Source organism: Excalfactoria chinensis, chromosome 7, assembly GCF_039878825.1.
Source record: "Excalfactoria chinensis isolate bCotChi1 chromosome 7, bCotChi1.hap2, whole genome shotgun sequence".
In the NCBI taxonomy this organism is placed as follows: Eukaryota; Metazoa; Chordata; class Aves; order Galliformes; family Phasianidae; genus Excalfactoria; species Excalfactoria chinensis.
In genome coordinates this window covers 21,911,687-21,927,410 of record NC_092831.1, presented here as the reverse complement: position 1 = coordinate 21,927,410, position 15,724 = coordinate 21,911,687, and the positions used below count along the sequence as shown (strand labels likewise).

The 15,724-nt window shown below is 36.9% G+C and overlaps 1 protein-coding gene across 10 annotated transcripts in view; it reads left to right on the top strand.

The window, feature by feature from the left end:
* Positions 1-15,724, top strand: part of PDE1A (phosphodiesterase 1A) — a 186,996-nt gene that overhangs the window by 38,384 nt on the left and 132,888 nt on the right. For 2 of the 10 annotated variants that reach the window (XM_072341598.1, XM_072341591.1), the window contains exons 1-2: positions 14,321-14,467; positions 15,047-15,160. The exons of 1 other annotated variant lie outside the window; for it this stretch is intronic. In XM_072341598.1, coding sequence (XP_072197699.1) covers positions 15,057-15,160 — 104 coding nt within the window. In that variant the 5' untranslated portion in view covers positions 14,321-14,467; positions 15,047-15,056. Of the gene's footprint in view, positions 1-14,320; positions 14,468-14,569; positions 14,883-15,046; positions 15,161-15,379; positions 15,397-15,724 lie in introns of those variants that run through there. 7 more of the 10 variants (XM_072341597.1, XM_072341587.1, XM_072341590.1 and 4 more) reach the window with 5 other exon arrangements.

The following is a 15,724-nucleotide window of genomic DNA, read 5'->3' as shown; positions in this document are numbered from 1 at the left end:
CTTTGCTTCATAAGCACTTACATATTAGATGCCATTTTGTCAGACTGTCCCTCAGCTGCCATTTGTCCCAAGGTAACAAAATGTAATAGAATATTGGTGGGAAGGTTCAGCCTCTACAGCCATACCACCAACAGCCACCTCTGATGTGGACTTGCATTTCTTTCTTTTTTTAAGAGAAACTAACAAAGATTCGGCATTTCATTTACCTGGCAGTGTTCCCAGACAACAATACCACAGCAGCCTGCTTGTTGTACTCTTAGCAATTACCTTCAAACAGCTGCTGTAGACAGAACTACCCTGTTGAATCTATATATTCAGACTTCAAACAGACATTTGTCTGCTTGAACATCCTCAAATAGATATTCATGGATTTCAAATTATTCGATTAAATACTTTGGCGAAGTAGAATCATAGTTACAGTTTTCATAATTAGCTTTTCTGAAATTGTGAGTAATTTATGCAAATTTCCAAGATGTTTTCTGTATTGGTTAATTAAAAGTCCAAAATATTGTTTTTCAAATTTATTTTCTTGTTTACACTTTATATTCAGCACAGATTTTTGGCTTGGAAGCAAATAGCTGTTTTCTGTGTGATTAAGTCCTAAATGTACATGTATGAGGAGGACAATGTAATGAAAAGAATAGGAGAATAAAATGCAAAGATTTAATTTCTTCAGATGACTGTCAGTCTTGTAAGTTCATGGTTATTATTCTTGATGTGTATTCTTAGCTTTTAAGGAAAATGCCAAGTCTAGTTAGAAGCTATTTAAAGAGCATAAATTCTTCATTGGAGAACTCTTTTGACTTAATTCCATGTTATTTCTAGAATTTTGAAGGCAATTTATGTAGTGACTGGCAGTGAACAGATTATGGGTAAAAATTGTCACTGTGTTACTGTGATTAGAGTGATGACTATTTTGGTTCTATCTCCCATTGCTTGTTTTCTTTGTCACTGACATTTTACTTCTCCTTTGTTTCTTTTCAATTTAAGTTCCTCAGCATGTCTACAAATATTTTGTGAGATGCCATGGATTTATGAAGATTTTGTATTAGGTCTATTAGTACTTACACTGAACCAGAAGCAAGACTGTTGAATGTAAACTTTGCACTGTTTTCTTCCCATTGCTTTTGTTGCATTGCAAAATATATTTCCTAAGCTGCTGTTTTTAGCTACATGGCCAAAATCTTATACACACTTTGGGAAATAACCTTTGCTTGTAAGAAACTTGTGATGTTTTTTATGATGATGTAATTTTAAAATTTCCAGCACACCAGTTCCAAACGTAAAGTTGCTTGTGTAGCCCTTGATAACTTGGCCTACTGTTAACTTACTAGGTGGGGCAACACAGTGACAGCTGTCCATTTCTTTTCTTCTGCTTTGTTTTTGCTAGATAGTGCCCTTTTATCACATACTATAACCTTTTATATTTGCCTGAGTTTTATTGAATGCCAAATACCTCACAATTGTTAAAAACAGGGTATGAACAAGCTCTGAATTTCAAATGGGGGTAAAGTGAACCACAAGTGAGCCTGCCTTGGCAGGGGGTTAGATTCAGTGATCTCTAGAGGTCCCTTCCAACCTCTACGGTTCTGAGATTCTGTGCTTCTGTGATAATGGCCTTGGTGAACCTGTCCATTTATGGCCTACTATTGGGTCCCCTTGGCTCTGTCCTGGATTTCATTAAGTAACAAAACACTGCTTAGCATGTTTCTATCTGCCAAGAAAACCATATTTGGCAAACTTGTACAAGGTGGGTGGTGTTGTCTTTTAAATCCTTGCAGCTTTCAGTCCACAACTTTTAAAGCAGAATGGTTTCATGTTTGACGTGGTTGGGCTTTGTTATCTGAAAAAATAATTTGAAAGACTTTCTGAGGTTTATTTGCCTTCAGCAAAGACTATAGCCCAATTTAAATAGTTCTGATCAAGTAAATGAGGCTGGCCTTTGTAATTTGGTCTGTGCTAACATCGAGGGCTTCCTCGCCTTCCTGATCTCTTGAGGAAATCTAAAACATTCATCTCCTGTCTCTTTCTCTGTATTACTGCCATTGGCAAAGTTTATAACTGAAGAAAATTTCCCCACTTTTCTTTATTAGGAAGTGATGGATGAAGACTGAACAAGGGTAATGGGAAAACGCTGGGGTTGGACTAGATGATCCTTATTGTCTATGTGGATTCTATGATTAATGTGAAGACGTTTATTGACTAGAATTGCAAAATTAAGAAAACACGTGAGAAGATTTTTCTGTGATGAGCATTGTCCTTTCTCAGTAATTGACTGGAATGCCATGGACAATGCTGAATAACCTGACTTTATGAGTGAAGTAGCAAAAGTGTTTTTTGCATTGCATCTAGTCTAATGCATAGGAAAACATTTCCATGAAAATAGCTCCTGGAAGTGGATTTTTTTCTTTGGGAGAAGGAGATAGGGAACTGAGAATGAAATGGAGAAGGTTTTTAATACTTACTGGCACTTTTATGGGTTTGTTTTTCATAGCTTTACTTTAAAAAAAAAAAAAAAAAAAAAAAAGGAAAAAGAAAAAAGAAAAGAAAAAGGAATATAGATGATGTAGATGTTTCATTGTAAATGAAAAGCATTTATACTCATGTTTTATTGATAGGAATCCTGTGAGCTATACAAACATGCACAAATATGGATCAGTGAGCTATTATGTAAGTTAGTATTTGATTTTAATAAATAGTAATCTGTATGAACAAATATGATTGTTTTTTCATGCAAGTAATATTTTTTGCAAATGCAAATGTATATGCTTGGAGCTCTGTCAATCTGCAGAAATTCCAGTGTGGTCTTTTGTGAGATTACATAGTGCTCTGCCAAGTGTACTTTTAGATAAATTTTCTGAGCAAAATTGGAATATAAAAATTTACAGAGAAATGTTCAACTCATGCAGTTTCCTGACAGTTTTGCAAGGTCAATAACAGGGATGATGAAAGTACATTTTTGATATCTACCATAAAAAGTCAAATAAATAAAATGACTTGTAATCATCCTTTTACTATTGTCACAAATGTGAAACCTTGCTAAATGTCATAAAGGTAGGTCATGCCAGAAGTGTTCCCCAGCATGGATTTTTCTATTCTCTCTTCTGTGCTCTGCTCATCATGCCATATATTTCACTGCAGTAGTAAGTACATTTTCACAGTCTCAATATATCAAAGTAATTGAATTGTGACACACAGCATATGCATGTCTAGAACTAAAAATGTACTCAGAAGGACTCAAATCTGTGCTGACACTTACTTTGAAGTGTATAAGCCGTGATAACAGGAAGGAACACCCAATGGCTTAAAATCTTGTACCTAGCCAGTTCAACATACATTTTATATATACAGTTTCTGTAGCATTTCTTAAAATTAAGGATTTGTTTAAGTTACTTTTTATTGTCATCAGCAGATAATGTTATTTGGATGGCTCTGAATCTGCAGAAGGCATTACTTTTACTAAGGCTTCACTGAAATTAAATTCGGAGTTTGAATCAGAGCCCAGTAATGATGTCAGCTGTAGCAAATTAAATTTGCTAAGGTCTCTTCATTTTTAAATGTGTTTTTTAAACAAAGCAGATAATTCTTCCAGACCTTGACTTTTTAATGTTTTTAACCTTTGTTTAGGCTGAGTGAACTGTTTCATTTTGAGCTATTGAATATTACCTTTAAAATTTATCTTGTGGCACCTTTGCATACAAGACCTTGGATTTCATAGGTGTGTGCAATAATTTGTGAGTAGTAAGACATCCAATATTTGTTTGTCTCTTACATACTGTTCTCATTCTTGTATATGTATCTGTTTTTGGAGGAATGAGTAATAGGAAGGCAGAGAAATAAATACTGACAAGGCATTGTCTAGTCCTTACGTTCAGAGATAAAAGAAATAATTCAAAATGGTTTTTATATGTTTAATAGTGAAAACGGTATATAAGAAAGACTTTGCAAAATGGTTGCATAATTCCATTTTCTTTCTCTTTGATCGTATTGTTTATTACATCTACCTGGCCAAGATCTTCTATTGTAACAAGATAATTCTGTTTTTTTCCATCTGGTGATATGCTTATGATCCAAAGCCTGAAAATTGCTAGCCTTTTTATTTTTATCCATTGTTATATTAATAACAGCTGTCATTATTATTTATATTTAATCTGCTAAATATCTTAATGACATAATTGAATCAATGGCATCCTGCAGCAATGAATTTTGCAAGTAAATTATATAGTATACATCCTGTTATTGGAGAGAATGTGAAATGTGCAGATTCCAAGTATTTCTTTAAAGTAACTTCTAAGTAATTGGAAATGTAAATTGCCAACTCAGAGCAGAGCTTTTGCTAATGCAGCATTATCCATGTTGGCACTGTGTTGCCATCTGGTAGAATTCCAGAGCCCCAGTTGCAGCTGATGGGGCCCTCTGCATGTCATGTTGTCCAGGCCTAGGTCAAGGTGCTCGGGGACTTGGCTAGTCCAGCCTTGAAGCTGGGTTTCCCCAGCCCCAGTTTTGAAACAACGTGTGATATAGTGTTCTTTTGTAGTATTTTTTCCCCCAGAATTCTATGGTTTCTCATGTTTCTTCTTGTTTATTTTCTCCTTCCTGTACCTCTCAGAGGAGCTTAGCTCCCTCTCTGTCTTGTTTGTCTAGGTAGCTCTAAGCAGCAAAAAGGTCTCCTCTGAGACTTCTCCAGGCTGAACAGGTTTATGTCCCTCTGCCTCTCCTTGTTTGTCATTAGCTCCACATCCCCTGGTGGCCATTTGCTAGGCATATGTCACAATGTCCATGGCTTTCTTGTATGAAGGAATCCAAACCTAGACCCAGTTCTCCGGCTGTCATCTGAGAAGTGTCAGTTCAGGGCTCAGCAGCTTTGAAAAAGCAAAGGAAGCATTTGAAATTCTTAGGAGGAATACGGACAACAACCTCAATTTTATGCTACTCTGTCATTCTTACACGTTCTGTATGAATACTGTTAAAGTGTGAATGGAACAGCGAATGTACAGGAAATTATTATCTAATGTTTCACTAATGGAAGAAGGTAGGGATATCCCATAGCATGAAGTACACCTAAAATGTGCACATGACAGTAAATTTTCTGTAATGTGTTAGTGAAGTGCAGAACAGATTGCCTCTGGATGATGTGGAGAATAATGAATAAATGTTTTCAAGAGAGTTTTAGGCAAGTTCATGTGGAATAAATCTAGCAAGGGCCCAGGAGCTATGCTATTGAACGCAGTCCCTGGCTCAGAAAGTCTCTAGTTGGGGAAGGTGCTGGAGGAGGCTCATTTTACACTTGTTTAATTTTGTATTTGTTCTCTAGCTATGCAGTGCTGGCTGTTTTTGTAGAGGACTTTATAGCCTACGTGTTGCAGGAATTGTGTTAGTTTATTGAATGAAAAGAAGATATTTTTCTGGCTGTATGCAGTGTTTGAGTAGTCACAATGCTATTCAAGGAAATGCTTCAGTTCCAGCTTGAGCCCTGACCACTTAGTGTAAATGTCTGCAAGAATTTTAGACCTAAAGTTAGTATCGTGCTTTTAATAAACGTGTAAAATTAATGACTAAAGCACTTTTTCCCCCCTGTTTTTAATTTTTCCTACCAAAATGTAGTATCTTGCCTTTAAAATAGGATTGCAGTAGATATTCCTATTGTGTAAAATTCCTGTCTCAGAATACCTCAGTGAGAGTCAAGTCAGGCCTTATCCCAGGTGGAGGAACTGTCTAAGTTGCGTGATCTCTTTCTCAAGGAAAATTCCAAAGCAGAACACCTTAGTTTATAGATTCATTAAAACTGATATGGGCTTACCAAAGTTTTGCTCTATGTGAGAGGTAAATGAAGTACTTACTGCATATGTAAATACAAGCTACTTCCATAAAGTTCACTGAGATTATTTAAACATTGTAAATTACTTGGACCACTTTTATAAACACTCTGATTATCTGTAAGGTACCAGAGAAGTAGATTTGTTTTGACTAATTATTAGTGGCTTTCCTTCAAGTCCTCAAGGAGGACATATAATCTTGAGGAAGTCCTGTTAATCCTCAGACTACAGTTAATGGAAAATTTTGTAGCCTGAAATAAAAACTTACATTAATTAAAATCTTGTATCAGACTAGCAATGTTGCCTGTGGATTGGTAACATTTTGTTCGTGCCTGATGGAACCTTTACTGAGTATTGATGTTAAAATAAGACATCATATTTTCCTCCATTCTTTTTTCCATCACAAAATAGCAAATACTCATAACAAATAGTTCTCATATCCTAACACCCAGCATTACTAAAAAGAAAACCACAGAAAGCAACAAAGAAGGCTATATCAACAGGAGATGTTCTGGGAAAACTGTCTGTTTTATTAGAGTAGAAACACTTCATTTTTGTTTTTATTCTGTATTTGTAATAACCTATATTTGTAAATACGGAAATATTATGGAAATAATCCCCAACCTCAGCGTTCTGGATCTTTCAGAATACGTAATGTGTCAATATGTCAGGTTTAATTTCCATTTCTAAATTCCCTATTGCTGTGATGATAATTTTGTCATCTCAAGTAATGTCCATTGAAGCATCAAATAATTGAAAGTGTTTAACAATTTAAAGATGCTTAAATTAATTCCAAACTAAAATTAAACCTCTAGTTCCCTGGATTGTTTTATTATTTGTTTGCATTTTTCTTATATGTACACCAGGCTTTTTCTTCAGCATTTGCTCATCTTTTGTTAGCAGGCACATACATGGACAATCCTATTGATGAGCTTATCAGTATTGGCAGCTATCAAATATAAGATACTCTTGTTATCAAATATTACAAACAAACAAGCAAGCAGAGAAAAAGCCCATTTCATCTTTCTGATGACCAATTGAGATACTTCATAGAAAGCAGCTGTAGCAATGCAGAATATAAAACTTTTTGAAAGCTTATTTGGGATGCTGATTTCACAATGTTACTTTAACAAACACTGACGATTGTTTTAGTTGTGTAAGAGTGATGAATGAGCCTTGTTGCTGGAGATTTAAGAAGTTTGGTTTATGAACAAGATGACATAAATGGAAAATGATCTGCAGGTATGAAGAAGAGGAAACAATGTACTGTATAGAAGATGTATTTAAAAAAAGAGGAAAAAAAGGAAAACAGAGTAAAGATGCTAATGTTGGGAATGGCAGCTTAGTCACCTGGAAAGAAAGGGCAAGTTTTTATATTTAAAAAAAATCAGTGTTTTGTAAAGGTCTACTTCACCAATAATATTGCTCTTGTAAGTCAAATTAGTGTGCTCATCAGTGTGCTGCAGTGCACATGCCTGGGTGAAACAATATGCTTTTCAGATTAAAAAAAAAAAAAAACAAAACCAAAAACTATGCATATAAGTACTATCCTATAGGACATTTCTGGATAGTCAGAAACAGCAATATTTTCATTTTGAGTGAAGTGCAAACCTTTTTTCTTGCCAGAGAGGTTCTAGAACTAGTAGCCTGGATGTTTTTGAGGACATTTTCTCTTTTTGTAAGAAAATGACTGCATTTCATTAGTGGAATTGAAAATTTGATATTAGTAATGCTGAGAATTCTCCTGTGAGTAGCTGAGTGCTTGCATGCTTATAATGTGCTGACCCATTGCTTCTCTGTGGGATCTCCTGGCCCTTTTTTTTTTTTTTTTTTTTTTTCTTTCCATAGGATATTTTAGAATATCTCAGCTCAAGCTAATTAAAACACATACTATAAATAAATAAATATACAAGGGAACCATCTACGTTTCTGATTTCAGATTTTTTGCTTGTCCATTTCTCAAGCTTTAGGAGAAAAGATTTCATTGTTAGCCTGGATGTCCAGCTTCAGTGTTTGACTTTCGTAGCTGGAGAACGTTCCTTCATTTCTAGCCTAGACTGTGTTTGTTACAAATTCATCTAACTACTGCTTTGTCTACCCTAGGTATCTGAATTTTTTAGTGTTAGCATGCAACAGGCATAAAAAAGCACTGTAGCTTACCAAACTATAAGTATTGTATTTTTTTTTATTTTATTTTTTTTAATGCTCTGTTCCTTACTTACAATTATCTATACTTGTGCTATTCTTTATTCTTGTCTACATCTGGACTTTAACTTGCATACACACTAAAATTGGGCAGATGTGTTCACTTGAGATCACCAAAACATTTCCTGTGTTTTGTTATTAAAACCTGAAATGTGCCCTTTTTTTATGGCAGTAGGGACCTGGTCAGGTGGGCATGTCAGATCAAGCAGAAACTTTTCAGGTTTTTTTGCATCTGTAAGCTGCTAAAGCCATGCTTGTTTTATGCTCAGTCTGTGCTCTGTTTCAAGGGCAACTGCCTCAGAGCTTTCAGAAATTACACTGGAGATGAATACAGGCAGGAAGCACATTCAAGGAAATGGCAACTTAGATTCTAGTAATAAGTAAACAAAGAGAGGTAGGGTGAGGCAACCCCAAAAAGGATCCCATAAGCTCAGTTGAATAAGTCTCATTCTTCTTTTCCACTCCTTTTTTTTCCCTAAGTCCATATCACAATATTTGTTTTTATTGGAAACCATATTCAAGGGTATTTATACCAAATCATGGATTGATATGAAAAACCTGACAGAGGGATATTTTACTGGGGCAACATTTGAGCTTCCCTAAACTTTACCTTTACACTTTGTTTGAACTTGCCTGCTCGAGTGATATTAAACACAGTTAAGTGATACTAAACATCTGACCGTCAGTGAGCTTTGCTCTTGTCATTAATCTTGTTGCTTGCTAGACTGTTGAACTAATGTTTAAATGTACTGCCAGTTTTTACCATCAGTTGAATACTCCACTCATCTTTTAAGATGTTTTAAAGCCAAAAGCTAGATTCCATCTTGCTGGAATTAAGGTTAAAATGCAGAATATGCTAACAAAAGACCCTTCTGATTTCAGCAGTGCTTAGTTTTCAAGTTATGTAGCAAGTCCCTAAAGTGTTAGATATTTGGAACAGACTTATTCTAAATCAGATAATACTGTGTGTACTCCAACCCTGTCATGTCATGTGCTTAGTAATACTCAGTTCTCTTTCTAACTCTATAGAAGTCAGTATGAATTTTATACAGCTGGAATTTTTTTGTGAAGCTTTGAAAATAAAAGCTGAATTTGCTGATCTTCTCAGACATCCTATGTATCTTGTGTATGCTTTGTACTATACAGTGTATCATCCAAGTCAGTTTGAAGGATTGTAGGGAACATGTTTTTGGTTCTTTGTTAAACACTCTGTATTTACATTTCTAGCATTTATATACAGTACCAATGACTCCATTTAGTTGCTAACTGCAACAGAAGGCATTTTGCAGAGGTGTTATATAAGATTCCTCCTTCATAAATGGAGAAAACCACTGCATCTACAGATAGTTGGGTTTTTTTGTTGTTTTTTTTTTTTTGTTTGTTTGTTTTGTTTGTTTGTTTTTAAACATTAAAATGAATGAAAAATATTTTTATACACCTTCATATTGAGTAAGGACTTAAGAAATACCATGCTTCACTCACTTAGTATTCTGTTTCCAGTGGTGGTCAGGAGAAGGTACTCAGAAAAGGAGTATAATGAAGAGTAGGTACTTAAGGTGATCCCTCTCTGATAATGCTTTTTTACCTAATGATGTTCTGTAGTTTGTCGGCATTGTAAGCTGAATGTTGCATCTGAACCATTTTGTTTAACAGCCATTACTGGACTTTCACTTAATGTATTACCTGGTCCTTTTTGGAATAACTTATGCTTTCAGTCTTCACCAAATTCCATTTTCAGTTTGTGATAAAGATTTTTTTTCCCTCTGTTGACATCTGTTCTATCGTAGTCATTTATAAATATCAAGAGACATTTTCTTGTTGCTATGGTCCTTGTGGAAGTAACATATATCTGAAGTGAACAACTTTCTTTGTTGAATAGTTCAAAATGGATGCTAGAAATAACTTCTCTGGACAACAGATAGCTGGGACAGCTGTGCTCCATGCTGGCTTTGCGCACATGCATCTTGCACCATGAGCTAGTTATTTTCTTTGCCTCCTATGTAGTTCTGTGGGATAAACTGGCAGATGCTCTGTCACATCCAGTTTTCCTTTCTTCTTTCGCCTTTTATTCTGTTCTCTCTCTTTCCCGAGTTGTACACCCATGCCAAAAACTTGGTAGTTAGTTTTCCACAGTCAACCACAGCTTTTGAATTAAAATACTTTTATCTTACCATTACCTTTTTGATACTTGATTATCAAAGTTATAATGGCTTCATGAATACTCCTAAATGAGAGACAAAAAAAAGTGTGAAATTTAACAAAAAAACAGTGTGATCTGTTAGGAGCACATCTAATCCAGCAAATTAATATTATTCTACAACTGTTGATTCCACACTATGTAGGTAGCCTTGCCCTCTTTGCCACTGACAAGTAGCAATCTCATGTAGTCATAAAGCAAACCATAGTCTTTATGATTCTCTGTGACAGTTTATTTCAATCTGTGCATTTTATTTCTGCAGTGTTGCCAGTTTTAGAATTGTTTCCTATTTTCTTACTTTTTTTCCCCAAAATAATCATACTTGTTTTTCAGCCAAAACACTTCTTGAGGGGCTCTTATAAATTAGTTCTATTTTCGTTGAAGTTTCTTATGTATGTGACTGTACCTAAACTTCAGCTTGATGCTATTACAAACTAGTGTGTTCTTATTTTGAAATACCTTTGTTTTCAGTGGTTCTCTAGTGATGTGTTTTATACAAGGTAAAGGGCAGCCTCTTGCTTCTTAAAGTTTTACAACTACTGAAAGGTTATGATGGAATCATAGCAAGGAAGGCTTTGTAACTATTATGTCCGTTCCATCCACTTTCACTCAGACATCCAATTCGTTTCTCACGTATCAAAGTTGTTTTGACTCAAGTTAACTATTGAATTTCTGCTGACTAGTTCCTGTATGACTGCAGCTGGATGTAGCATGCAGCTGGCAGTTGAGCAGTGTTGAAACCCCAAATACAGCAAATCACATGTAGCAAAACATATTTAAAAGAAAAAAAAAAAAAAAAAAAAAAAGGAAAGAGAAAAAGAAAAAGGAAGATTCTCCTTGTTGGTTCTCCTTTTTTAGGTCATCTGATCATTGATTGTTGATGATTATCAACCTGTATCAATCCCAGCTTTTACCTACTTTATTGAATTGATGCCAATACAGTGTAGGCTGCATGTGTGAATCTCGCAAATGGCTATCCATCAATTATGTAAGACTGCTAATTTTATTCACATATTGTATGGAGACAGTATTACTGTAACATTATTATTTTACCTCTGCCAAATTGCTGAAGACCTATGTATTAAATCAAGTCCTTCAATTTTAATAAGTGTAGATATTCTTTTTTCCTCCACTATGCTTCTTACTGGTTAACAATTAACACGTTTGGGCATAACAAGCTAGCTAGACTTTGCTTGTGAAGAAGGAGATTGCATATTACAAATGTGAGTGCATCAGGCACTGGGGAGGCTGGAAGGAAATGCTGCAAGCACACCCTGGTGATCCAGCCCTTTGTGCTAGTGGCTGAGATTGAGCAATGAGATGTTAACATGGCATACTCGAACCCACTGGCATTCAGTTTATCAGTAATTAACTTCCTGACTTGTAACTATCTCACACCCAGCAAAGAAGTGAATGTGTCAGTGCTTGCTGGTTGAGAAGCCAGGGCATAGAGATCCAGTCAGACCCAGTACCTTCTGTGTCTGCTTAAAAATACTTTTTCTTTTTTTCTTTATTTCCCTTTGATGTTTTCACATTCCTTAATTCGTTCACAGCCCTTTTGCAGCTCCTCTGCAGGGACGATTGTGCAATCAGATCTGGGGAATGCATATGAACCTGGTGAGTCACCTGGAGGCCTCTTGTTATTCCTTATTGTCCACCTATGGGTTGTGAAGACAATTTCAAATAAAGCAGTATATTTAACTTCTCTCCAGACGTAAGGGGTTTATTTAAAATAAAACTCTAATTCTTCTCATCAGAACCTACTCAGCCCTTTCTAGTTTCCATAGCCATTCTCTCATTAGGTTAGCTGCAGGATTTTCCCTGTTTTAATGTAAGTCATTTTCATACTAACTGTGATTTTGGAATAGCAGTAAAGGTCTCTTAGTATTCAATATTGGAAAGGTTAGCTAGGGCAGGAGCAGGAGAACAGAATAACAGGTAGTAGTTGGGGGAAAAAAAGCAAATTAGTATAATGTAGCATCTCAAGTATTATCTTTCTGGTTGACTTGACTTCCTAAAATATCTGCTTCTTGTTTAGTACTCTGGATCGCCTTCACATCAGTTTGTACAGCAGATGTGTACTTCTGAGCAAGTCAGGTCAGCTGTAGTTCCTTCCCCGCATCCCTTGTTGCACAGGGGCAATTCAGGTTGTCCTTTCTTCCAGCAGCAAGCTCCTGCCTTGTGAGCCCACGGGGAGCTGCTGCTGCAGCTTTTCTTCCTCTCCTCATGCCTCTGTGAGGATAGATTTGCTCACATTTCCAGGATAATAACGTAACTATTTTATTTATTTTTTTAATAGTTTGTTTTGTTCTCCTTAGGAGCATGCAGAACACTTACTTGGGCTACTTCCTTAGTTTTCTTGATTTTCTAATGACTTATTGATCTCTTTTTATGTGTTTCCTGCTGTTTCTTTCATTTTCAGAGCCTGGCCAGATGATTCTGTTGCAGGGCTTTCCTCTGTTTTAGCACTGTGGGCCCACAGGGAACCTGGTTCCCTTTGTGGAGTTCTGGTAAAGTTCATGGGTGTATCTCTGCTCATGGCAGTATTTGGGTGGTTTATTCCTTCAGGAGGGATGTTACCTGCTGATAATACTTCTCTCCAGTAAATCAAAGCAATATATTTTCCAGTGCTTATTTTCTTGGGGACTGGGGAGAGAACAACTTACACTACTCTTAACATTGTAGATTTGGATAAGAACAGGGAAAACTTTATGAGAAAAATTAGGCCCTTAAAATTCCCCTTTGTCCCTAGAGGTCAATGTGGTTTCTATAAATACTTGTTTTCTTTGAGTTGCCTCAGAGGTCTGGGAGTTGCCAGAGGGAAGATCCCAGATCAGTGTGAGAATTCTTATTAGTTATTCCCTGAAGAGGTCTTTATACTCTTCCCAACCTTTGTAGGAAGGACTCCATCCACAACAGAACTGGAAGTCTCAGAGAAGTTTCAGAGGTACTGCTGCCTTTTTAACCAAGCAAATGCTTTGCAATTGCTGAAAAAACAGTTGTTTGCGTCGTCATCATTTTACGATGCTGTTTGAAAATTATAAGAGAGATTTCTCATCCCATGAGTGGTTTTTGGATATTGATAGTAAAGTTTATAGGAATTATAATTATATGTTTGATTCAGGAATAATTCAGTGAAAGTCACCAAAATAATACCATTTTAAAATTGCATGTGTTAAAACCAGAAAAGTAAATGAAATGTAGAGTTTAGTTATCCACCTGAGATCACTGCATGACAGATACATCTCATACTGTTTTATAACTCCAATAGGGGATGTTTTAAATCTGTAACTTGTACAGGAGAAAAGCATCCTGGAGAAAGTAAATTGATAAGAAATTTCTGAGGAGTATGAGGATTATTTCAAAGCAGTGATCCTCTTCTTTATTTTTCTGTAAGATCCTAAGTACTTAATGCTTTAACCCTTTCTGCCAATTGCATCAGATGGGAACTTCTCATCAGGTCACATCTTTGTACCACTTAATACATATAAAGATGTCTAATTAAAGCCATTCTGGGATATGAATCTTCTAACTTAGGCTCCTTCAAATCGGTGTCTGGGGGCCCTGGTTTACAATGGTCTGTCCCAACTCAGTACTTCTTTCCTGGCTGGGTGGCACCAGCAGCTGCTGACAGCAGGCACGTTGTTTGCCACTTGGCACCCTCCTCTTGCCTGGCTTCTTGCACAGCTCTTTGTGAAACAAACACAGTATCTGACAGAAGTCTGTGAAATATTTGATTATTTGGCTTTTGCTTCAGAAATGAAGATTGTTTCTGATTCACTGCAGTGCTGTTTCCACAGTACAGGAAGCACTCTACAAAGTCAGGTCTGCAGCTGGGCAAGCAAGGAAATCCTCTCCTTTGCCCTTTCCAAAACCCAGTGTTGGCTGTACACCCAGGTGCTTAGCTCTGCACTTGAAAGGCAGCCCTGGCAATGTGCTGTGTGGCTGGCATATCCTTTAGTCCCCAACCCCTGTGCTGTTTGCTTGCACTTAATAGTTCTGCTGGCAGACACAAGCATGGTGCTGTCCTGCAGGATTCGCTGAGCAGGCTGTCTTGCAGCTGCTGCATTTTCCACCACTTAAACTGACAGCAACCTACTGTGTGGAGTTGCTAGGAGAAGGTGAATAGTCATCATTACAGCATACTCCTTCAGTAACAACCTGTAGAGCTCTTCAGTTTCTCTTCTGCAGGGATTTATACTTCACTGCCGACTTAACATTAGTCGGTCATTTTCTTCTCAAGAAGCTGGTAGATATTTACTCCTTAAGAATCAATTTGGGATCATCTAAAGAGAAGAAAGCGCTGGCATTTGAACATGCACTCTGTAGGGTGATGTGGCTGATACTGGCTCCTACCATCTGCTTTCCTATTGCAGCCTGTTTCTTCAACCTGCAGAGGAGAAGCCAGGCTTTCTTTCCTTCTGGATTGTTAAAACCATGCACATTTATCCTGCGTAGCAATGCATTATAGCCTGTTTTAAGGAATCTTTTGTGCTTCTGTGCATATTCCTACTGCAGGCAAAGTGCATGAGGAAGGAGACTGTGCAGGCAGTCGGTAGTGTAGTAGCTGGCTCACGCGTATGGATTAGACTCGTGAGGTCAGAGGAGCTGTGTGCTGCTCTGTGCTGGTGTGTGGGGGGGGAAGAGTGGATTATTCTACCCAAGTGAGTAGCGATTCAGGCAGAATCATCCCTCAGCTCTTGTAATTCTGATGTGTTTTGATGTGAAAGCTGCTACTGTCTAACATGCGTGGATCATCTGACATTTATAGTGGACTGAGGAATGCTTTTACTTACTGCTGAGCCTGACTGTAACTGTATCACTGTAGGACAGTAACGATGGGGGCTCGAGCAACGGAAACAACCCGTGAACTGGAAAGCACTTCTATAAAGTATCAAATAGGAGGACATGCAGAGAAAATGTGGCAGCGGCTCAAAGGAATGTGAGTACTTCCCTCTTTGGCTTTTGTTCTGTTCCTTGGGAAAGACCGTTTTCGTTAGTTAAAATGACTAATTAGCAAATCAGAGAATTATCCCTAAGCTGTGAATAGTATTTGCTCTCATATTACCGTATGTCGCTCTCTTGTATCATGGGTACTTAAATTAATATTGGATGCTGTGTAAGATTCAATCACCTCATTTAAAAGACAGATGACTAGTTATCCAAATTGAAATGCAGGTAAGTCCTTTCATGTTTAAACTCCCTTGGCTCTGATGTGATTTTGTAAATGTTATCTTCAGAATCAGCATTTCCAGAGCTGTTCCATCATTCCTGCCAATATACATAGGTAAGTATGCTACTGTATTTCCATAGGAGGTATCAGTACTTTGCCTTTTGAGAATGCAAAGAAATCTGTGTTAAAAGATACCTAGTTATTAGGAGGATGCTATGGCTCTGTTTTTGGTCTTTGTTTTTGTCAGTTATTTTGGTGCTTAACAATGCCTAAAACTGATTAAAGGACTGTTTGAAGGGACCACTATGCACCTGCTATGTGTAATTAGGTATG